Source organism: Neopelma chrysocephalum, unplaced genomic scaffold, assembly GCF_003984885.1.
Source record: "Neopelma chrysocephalum unplaced genomic scaffold, ASM398488v2 Primary Assembly neopelma1_185849, whole genome shotgun sequence".
NCBI lineage: Eukaryota > Metazoa > Chordata > Aves > Passeriformes > Pipridae > Neopelma > Neopelma chrysocephalum.
The window spans coordinates 1-9,525 of NW_020938816.1; the positions used below are offsets into that span (position 1 = coordinate 1).

General features: G+C 61.2%; 1 protein-coding gene across 2 annotated transcripts; it reads right to left on the reverse strand.

The window, feature by feature from the left end:
• Positions 1–110: 110 nt before the first annotated feature.
• Positions 111–9,178, reverse strand: LOC113962922 (complement C3-like). Of its 2 annotated transcripts, none has more exons than XM_027673714.1 (10): positions 8,960–9,178; positions 8,216–8,377; positions 7,645–7,774; positions 6,844–6,915; positions 5,620–5,820; positions 4,411–4,522; positions 3,672–3,757; positions 2,527–2,666; positions 1,087–1,299; positions 111–218 (listed from the first exon to the last, which is right to left on the reverse strand). In XM_027673714.1, the coding sequence occupies exons 1-10, from the start codon at positions 9,149–9,151 to the stop codon at positions 144–146; spliced, it is 1,383 nt and encodes a 460-aa protein (XP_027529515.1). In that variant the 5' UTR covers positions 9,152–9,178; the 3' UTR covers positions 111–143. The 2 variants fall into 2 exon arrangements, with proteins under 2 accessions (XP_027529515.1, XP_027529514.1); XM_027673713.1 differs by having other exon boundaries at positions 4,411–4,567.
• Between the last annotated feature and the right edge of the window lie 347 nt (positions 9,179–9,525).

Consider the following 9,525-nt stretch of genomic DNA (forward strand, 5'->3'; position numbering starts at 1 on the left):
CTTGTCCCCCAGGATGCCCCAAACCCACCCTTGGGGGCACATCCTCCATCCCCCAGGACGTCCCACCCCCACAGGGGTCCGGCCCGTTGTCCTGGGGGTCCCTCCCTGGTTGGGACCCCCCTGTGGGGTCGGGGCCCCCCCAGTCACTCACTGACTCCCTTGTTCTGCGGGTCCAACTCGATGATCTTCACCGTCTTCTCCAGCCTCATCCCCTCGGGCTGCCCGGGGCAGATCCAAAAAACCATCAGTGGGGCTGGTTTTGGGGTCTCCCCCTTCCCAACCCCTCCGGGTTGTCCAGGAAAGGTGTCCCAGTACAAGCCAGCACCCCCAGGGCGGGTGACACACCAGTTTGGGGGGTGTCCCCTGTCGCCCAAGATGCCTCAGAGACCTCCCAAGGTTTAGGGGGTCCCTCGAGCCCCAAGGAGTCCTCCCAAGGTTTTGGGGATCCCTTGAATGTCTTGGAGTCCTCCCAAGGTTTAGGGGATCCTTCGAGTCCCAAGGAGTCTTCCCAAGGTTTAGGGGATTCCTCAACACCCAAGGAGTTCTCCCAAGGTTCAGGGGATCTCTCAAGCCCCAAGGAGTCCTCCCAAGGTCTGGCACCGCCCCGGCAGGACCATCCTCCCCCCCAGCTGCCAACCCCGGGGCAGGGGTGGCCGTGGCGACATTCCCGCGCTTGGGGACACCCGAGGGGCCACTCACCACCACCCCGGGGCCACTCACCACCACCCAGGGGCCACTCACCACCGGGGGCCACTCACCACCACCCCGGGGGCCACTCACCACCGCCCTGGGGCCACTCACCCCCACCCTGGGACCACTCACCACCACCCTGGGACCACTCACCACCACCCTGGAACCACTCACCACCACCCAGGGGCCACTCACCCCCACCCAGGGGCCACTCACCACCGGGGGCCACTCACCATCACCTGGGGCCACTCACGACCACCCGGGGGCCACTCACCCCCACCCCGGGGCCACTCACCCCCACCCCGGGGCCACTCACCCCCACCCGAGGGCCACTCACCACTGAGGGCCACTCATGACCACCCTGGGGCCACTCATCCCCACCCAGGGGCCACTCACCACCACCCGCAGCTTCTTCTTGACGCCGTCGCCCACAAACAGGTCCCTGACGGCCGCCTTGACCTCGACATCGTGCTGCCCCAGCTGGAGGGGCACGAGCACGAAGGACACGGTGCGGGAGGACTCGGCCTTGATCCGCAGGATCTGCTGGAAGCGCTGCTTGGCCGTGGAGGGGCCGCACAGGGCGGGGTTGTGAACCAGCTCCACCCGCACCTGGGGGGCACAGGGGGGACACAGGGGGACACAGGGGGGGCACAGGGTCACGGAATGCCTGGAGGTGGAAGGGACCCTCGAGGATCGTCTGGTCCGACCCCACCCAGGACACCCCAAAAACCCACCAAGTGCCCGAGGGCCTCGTCCAAATGTTCCCTGAGCTCCAAAATCTTGGGATATCCTGATTTGGGGGATCCCTCGAGCCCCAGGGAGTTCTCCCAAGGTTTAGGGGATCCCATGAAGGTCTTGGAGTTCTCTCAAGGTTTAGGAGATCCCTTGAGTCCCTTGGAATGCTACAGGGGTTTAGGGGATCCCTCGAGCCCCAGGGAGTTTGGGACCACGAGGATCCCAAAATCCCACCAAGTGCCTGAGAGCCTCATCCAAACATTCCCTGAGCTCTAAAATCATGGGATATCCTAGTTCGGAAGGGACCCCCGAGGATCATCCAGTCCAATCCTGCCCAGGACAGCCCCAAAACCCCACCAAGTGCTTGAGAGCCTCATCCAAACATTCCCTGAGCTCTAAAATCATGGGATATCCTAGTTCGGAAGGGACCCCCGAGGATCATCCAGTCCAATCCTGCCCAGGACGGCCCCAAAACCCCACCAAGTGCTTGAGAGCCTCATCCAAACATTCCCTGAGCTCCAAAATCTCGGGATATCCTGATTTAGAAGGGACCCCCAAGGATCCCAAAATCCAACCATGGCCCTGAGAGCCTCATTCAAACGTTCCCTGAGCTCCAAAATTTTGGGATATCCTGATTTAGAAGGGACTCCTGAGGATCATCCAGTCCCACTCCTGGCCCTGCCCAGGACACCCCAAAATCCTACCAAAGTGCCTGAGAGCCTCATCCAAACATTCCCTGAGCTCTAAAATCTTGGGATATCCTGATTTAGAAGGGACCCCTGAGGATCCAAAAATCCCACCAAGTGCCCAAGAGCTTTGCCCAAACATTCCCTGAGCTCTAAAATCGTGGAATATCCTCATTTAGAAGGAACCCACAGGGATCATCCAGTCCAATCCCTGCCCAGGATGCCCCAAAACCCCACCAAGTGCCCGAGAGCCTTGTCCCAACATTCCCTGAGCTCCAAAATCTCGGGATATCCCGATTTAGAAAGGACCCTCATCCTCGTGGCCTCCTCTGGAGCTTCTCCAGGGGGATCCAGGAGGCCACAGACCCCCCCCAAACCCCCCTTTCCCCCTCCCGGGGTTGGGGTCCCCACTCACGGTGATCTCCTGGAGCCAGTAGTTGTAGAGGATGGCTCGGATCTCCACCTGCTCGTTCCTCACCACCGAGTAGGGCAGGCGCAGGTCGATGAAGAAATCCTTCCTCACCGTGATCTCGTAGGGGTCGGCCACGCACAGCCCTGGTTGGGGGGGGGCAGGGCAGGATTGGGGGGTTTCTGGGATGGCCCCGAGGCCTTCGGAGAACCCTGAGAACCCCCAGGAGCCACCCCCGGGGTTTAGGGGACGCCTCGGATCTCTCGGAGTTCTCCCGGGGGTTTAGGGGTTCCCACCAGTCCCAAGGAGTCCCTCCCAAGGGATAGGAGATCCCACCAGTCCCAAGGAGTCTTCCCAATGTTTAGAAGACCCCTCGAGCCCCAAGGAGTCCTCCCAAGGTTTAGGAGATCCCTCAAAACCCGAGGAGTTCTCCCAAGGCTTAGGATCCCACCAGTTCCAAGGAGTCCTCCCAAGGGTTAGGAGTTCCCTCAAGTCCCAAGGAGTTTTCCCAAGGTTTAGGGGATCCCTCGAGCCCCAGGGAGTCCTCCCAAGGTTTAGGGGATCCCTTGAATGTCTTGGAGTTCTCCCAAGGTTTTGGGGATCCCTCAAGTCCCGGGGAGTTCTCCCAGTGTTTAGAAGACCCCTCAAGGCCCAAGGACTTCTCCCAAGGCTTAGCACATCCCTCAAAACCCGAGGAGTCCTCCAAAGGTTTAGGAGATCTCTCAAGCCCCGAGGAGTCCTCCGAAGGCTTAGGATCCCACCAGTCCCAAGGAATCCTCCCAAGGTTTCGGGGATCCCTTGAATGTCTTGGAGTTCTCCCAAAGTTTTGGGGATCCCTCAAGTCCAAAGGAGTCTTCCCAAGGCTTAAGAGATCCTTCAAAACCCGAGGAGTCCTCCCAAGGTTTAGGGGATCCCTCAAGCCCCAAGGAGTCCTCCCAAGGTTTAGGATCCCACCAGTCCCAAGGAATCTTTGCCAGGTTCAGGGGGTCCCTCAAGCCCCAAGGATGGTCACCAAGCTGGGCAGGATCTCCCCCTGAGAGTCTGGGGATCCCTCAAAACCCAAAGGAGACCCCCCAGGCTTTAGGGGGACACTCCCAAGGGTCGGGGGGGTTCCTTTGGTGCCCGGGGCCACCCTCCCCCGGGTGCCATACCCTTGTTGGGCGAGAGGCTGACGGCCAGCACCTCCCAGGTGGTGATGGAGTCCTTCAGGTACACGGGCAGAGTCTTTGACGACACCCTAGGGAGGGCAGGGGGGGACCAGGGGGGGTCACAACCCACCCCAACCCCACCCCGAGGGGCATCACCAGCCCCCAGGGTGGAACTGGGGGGTCACAACTGGTCCCCAAGGCAGAGCAGGGGGTTTGGGATGAGCCCTGGGTGGACCAAGGTGGTCCTGAGGCAGCACCAGGGGGTCAGGGGTGACCCTTGAGTGGATCAGGGTGGTCCTGAGGCAGCACCAGGGGGTCAGGGGTGACCCTTGAGTGGATCAGGGTGGTCCTGAGGCAGCACCAGGGGGTCAGGGGTGACCCTTGAGTGGACCCAGGTGGTCCTGAGGCAGCACCAGGGGGTTGGAGGTGACCCTTGAGTGGACCAGGGTGGTCCTGAGGCAGCATTGGGGGGTCAGGGGTGACCTCGGTGTGGATTTAGGGGGGTCACAGCTGGTCCCCAAGGCAGAGCAGGGGGTTTGGGATGACCCCTGAGTGGACCAAGGTGGTCCTGAGGCAGCACCAGGAGTTCAGAGATGACCCTTGAGTGGACCAAGGTGGTCCTGAGGCAACACCAGGGGTCAGGGGTGACCGTGGCGTGGATTTGGGGGGCTCAGGGAGGGGGAGGTGACCCCCAGGGTGAGCCCCGGGGGTCGGGGGGTGGGGGGACAGGGTTAGGGCTCACCCCAGCTCGTTGGGGGCCTCCGTCAGCTGCTCCACCTGCCACAGCCAACTCTCGGGGAAGAGGCTCCGCGAGGTGATGTCGTCGTCGCTCAGGAACACCTCGTCCTCCTCGCCTGGGGATGGGGGCATCCCTCTCGTCCGTGGTCTCATGGCCACCCCTGAGCGGAGCCAGTCTCACCCCAGCACCGACCAGGCACCCCCCGGGGCTGCCCACCCAACCTTCACCCCAAAGTCACCCCAAAGTCACCCAAAAGACACACAGAATTCACCCAAAACTAACCCAACATTCATCCAACTTTCATCCCAAATTGACCCAACATTCACTAAAATTCATCCAAAAGTGACCCAAAATTCATCCCAAATTAACCCAAAATTTGCCAACATTCACCCAACATTCACCAAAATTCATCCAAAAGTAACCCAAAATTCATCCCAAAATCACCCAAAATTAATCCAAAAGTAACCCAACATTCATCCCAAAATCACCCAAAATTCACAAAAATTAACCCAAAATTCACCAACATTCATCCAAAATTCATCCCAAATTCACCCAATGTTCACCAACATTCACCCAACACTCATCCAAACTTGACAGTCATCCAACTTTCATCCCAAGTTCATCCAACAGTCAACCAACATTCACCAACATTCACCCAACACTCATCCAAAATTAACCCAAAATTCACCCCAAATTCCTCCAACATTCACCCAACATTTACCCAAAATTCATCCAAAATTCACCCAACCTTCACCCAAAATTCACCCAAGGAACACCTGAGGTTCACCTGACCTTCACTCAAGCTTTTCTTGAGGATCACCCAACCTTCCCCAAAGGAGCACCCAAGAGACTCCCAAATCTTCACCCAAGGAACACCCAAGGAACTCCCAACCTTTACCCAAGGAACACCCAACCTTCCCCCAAGGAGTACCCAAGGAACTCCCAAATGTTCCCCCAAGGAACACCCAACCTTCACCCAAGGAACACCCAAGGAACTCCCAACCTTCCCCCAAGGAGCATCCAAGGAACTCCCAAATCTTCACCCAAGGAACACCCAACCTTCACCCAAAGAACACCCAAGAGACTCCCAACCTTCCCCCAGGGAGCACCCAAGGAACACCCAAGGAACTCCCAACCTTCCCCACCTTCCCCCCAGGACCTCCCACGGCTCCCCCATTCCCCCCTTTCCCCCCGTCCCGTCCCATCACTTGCTTCGTGCCAGCTGGACTTTGCTCTGGCGCCGCTTCTCCTGGCGGATGCCCTGGATGTACTTGCAGCAGTCGAGGAAGGCGCGGACGCAGGACTCGCCCTCCTGGATGTAGGAGCTCCTCTGCTCGCAGGTGTGATCCATCGGGATCTCCCGCATCCCGTCCTCGCAGCACCGACGCAGAGCCTTGTCCTGGTACTCGGACGCTGCGGCACCGGCACGGCCGCTGGCACCCGGCGTGGGGAGGGGGACACCCCGGGGGCCCTCGGGGGCGTGGGACACTCTGGGGTTCCTCAGGGACGTGGGATAGTCTGGTGCCATCAGGGTCATGGGACACTCTGGGGTTCCTCAGGGACGTGGGATAGTCCTGATGTCATCAGGGACATAGGACACTTTGGGGTTCCTCAGGGTCATGGGACACTTTGGGGTTCCTCAGGGACGTGGGACACTCTGGGGTTCCTCAGGGTCATGGGACACTTTGGGATTCATTGCGGACGTGGGACACTCTGGGGTTCCTCAGGGATGTGAGATAGTCTGGTGCCATCAGGGACGTGGGATAGTCTGGGGTTTCTCAGGGACGTGGGACACTTTGGGGTTCCTCAGGGACGTGGGACACTTTGGGGTTCCTCAGGGATGTGGAACACTTTGGGATTCCTCAGGGATGTGGGATAGTCTGGTGCCATCAGGGATGTGGGATAGTCTGGTGTCATCAGGGACATGGGATAGTCTGGGGTTCCTCAGGGATGTGGGACACTTTGGGATTCCTCAGGGATGTGGGATAGTCCTGGTGTCATCAGGGACATGGGACACTCTGGGGTTCCTCAGGGATGTGGGATAGTCTGGTGTCATCAGGGACGTGGGACATGGGACATCCTGGTGTCCCTCAGGGACATGGGACCCCCACATTGACTGGGACATGGGATGTTCTGGTGGCCCCCAGGGACAGGGGACACTCTGGTGACCCCCAGGGACGTGGGACACTGTGGTGGCCCTTGGGGACATGGGACACTTTGGTGTCACCAGGGACATGGGACACTATGGTGGCCTTTGGGACAGGGGACACTGTGGTGTCACCAGGGACACGGGACACCCTGGTGTCCCTCACGGACATGGGACCCCTTCATTGACTGGGGCACGGGATGTCCTGGTGGCCCCCAGGGACACAGGACACTCTGGTGTCCCCAGGGGCACAGGACACAGGACAAGGGTCCCCCCCTGGTGCCACCCACCTTTGGTGCCTTTGTACTGCACGAGCGGCAGCGAGCGACGCCTGCGCGAGGCCTCCTTGGGACACTGCACCTCTGGGGACAGGGGGACACGGGTCAGGACCCCGCAGTGCCCCCAACACGTGCCCTGATGTCGTGGCCCCGTGATGTCAGTTGTCACATCCCAAAGCTCAGGGTCACCTCCCCAATCCCCGAGGTGCCACCTCCCTGATCCCTCAAGTGTCCCCTCCCATGTCCCCAAGGTGTCACCTCCCGCACCCCTGAGGTGTCATCTCCCATGTCCCCGAGGTGCCACCTCCCTGATCCCTCAAGTGTCACCTCCCATGTCCTTGAGGTGCCACCTCCCTGATCCCTCAAGTGTCCCCTCCCATGTCCCTGAGGTGTCACCTCCCCGACCCCCGAGGTGCCACCTCCCTGATTCCTCAATTGTCACCTCCCATGTCCCCGAGGTGCCACCTCCCTGATCCCTCAAGTGTCCCCTCCCATGTCCCTGAGGTGCCACCTCCCGCACCCCTGAGGTGTCACCTCCCCGACCCCGAGGTGTCACCTCCCCGATCCCTCAAGTGTCACCTCCCATGTCCCCAAGGTGTCACCTCCCCGATCCCTCAATTGTCCCCTCCCATGTCTCTGAGGTACCACCTCCCTGATCCCTCAAGTGTCACCTCCCATGTCCCCGAGGTGCCACATCCCTGATCCCTCAAGTGTCACCTCCCTGACCCCTGCGGTGTCACCCCACCCCCCAGGTGCCACCTCCATTGTCCCCGCAGTGTCCCCCAGGTTGTCCCCTGTCCCCCCCCGTCCTACCCGACCGCGGTGGCGTCGAGATCTTCACGCTGGTGACCAAACTGAGCCCGGCATCGGCGAAGACCCCGACGTTGTCCCTCCCGCTGCCCGCGGTGCAGCCGATGTCACTCTGCTCCACCGTGTCCCAAACCTGCCACCACCAACAGGGGACATTTGTGATGGCCACTGCCACCACCAGGGGACAGTGGGGACAGTGGGGACAGCAGGGACAGCAGGGACAGCCACTGCCACCAACAGGGGACAGTGGGGACAGTGGGGACAGCAGGGACAGCAGGGACAGCCACTGCCACCAACAGGGGACACCCGTGATGGCCACGACCACCACCAGGGGACAACCAGGATGGCCACTGCCACCACCAGGGGACAGTGGGGACAGCAGGGACAGCAGGGACAGCGGGGACAGGAGGGACAGGGGGGACAGTGGGGACAGTGGGGACAGTGGGGACAGGAGGGACAGCGGGGACAGGGGGGACAGGGGGGACAGTGGGGACAGTGGGGACCGTGGGGACAGGAGGGACAGCGGGGACAGTGGGGACAGGAGGGACAGCGGGGAGGGGTCCTGGGCACTCACCCTGGCCTGGGTGAGCTTGTTCTTCTTGCTGAGCACAAAGACCCCCTTGTCCACAGCCACCAGCCCCACGTGGGCCCGGTGGTCGCCCTCGAGGCGCAGCCTCATGGGGGTCCCCGGCTGATGCACCCGCTTGTCGGCCTCCGTCGCCGCCTTCACCACCAGCTGCGGGGGGACACGGGCCGGGGGAGGTCACCTCCCAGTCATGGCCATGGGATGGCCCCAAAAACCCTTTGTGAGAACCCCAAACCTGCCCCGTAGGGAACCCCAACCTCAGGGGTGGCGGAGACCCCAAAAACCCTTCAGGAGACCCCCAGAACCTGATCCATGGGGAAACCCCAACCCCAGAGGTGGTGGAGACCCCAAAAACCCTTCATGAGACCCCCCAGAACCTGATCCTTGGGGAGCGCCCAATCCTGCAGGGTGGTGGAGACCCCAAAAAACCTTCATGAGATTCCTAGAACCCCTTCAAAGTCCCCCAAAACCCCCCAAGGGCCACTTAAGCCCTTCCAAAGGCCCCCCCCAAGCCCCCCAAGGACCACCCAAGCCCCCCAAGGGCCACCCAAGCACTTCCAAGAAAGACCCTCCGACCTCTTCAACGTCCCCTCAAGCCCCTCAAGCACCACCCCAAGGCCCCCCCAAGGCGCCCCCCAAGGTCCCCAAGGCCCCCCCAAGCCCCCCCTAAGACCCCTCCAAGGCCCCCAAGGTCCCTTCCCCACCCCTCTGGGGCCCGGGGGGGACACTCACGGTGCCCATGCAGGTGTCCTGGACGTCCACCCAGACGGAGTCGGCCACGATCTCTCCGGGCAGGACGTGGTAATAGGCCACGATGCGGAAGGAGGGGATGAGCTCGGGGGTCACCAGCAGGCTCATGGTGACCAGGCTCTGCCCGGCCTCGTGGCGCTGCCGCCCGGCGCGGACGATGCGCCCCTTGCTCATGATCTGGGGCGGGTGAGGAACGAGGGGTTGGTGGTGGCCACCTGGCCGGCGAGTGACCAAAGTGACCCCTCAGCCCACCCTCGGCCACCACGGGGGTCCAGGACATCCTGGTCACCCCCATCCTGCTGTGCTGGCCCTTGGTGACCACTCTTGGACACAGTCATCGGTCACCTTGGCCATGGTCGTTGGTCAACTTGGCCATGGTTGTTGGTCAACTTGGCCATTGTCCTTGGTCACCATGGTCACTGGTGGCCATGGTCATTCATCACCCTGGCCATAGTCATTGGTCACTTTGGCCATGGCCACTGGTCACCTTGGCCACGGTCGTTGGTCAACTTGGCCATGGTCATTGGTCACCCTGGTCATGGTCATTG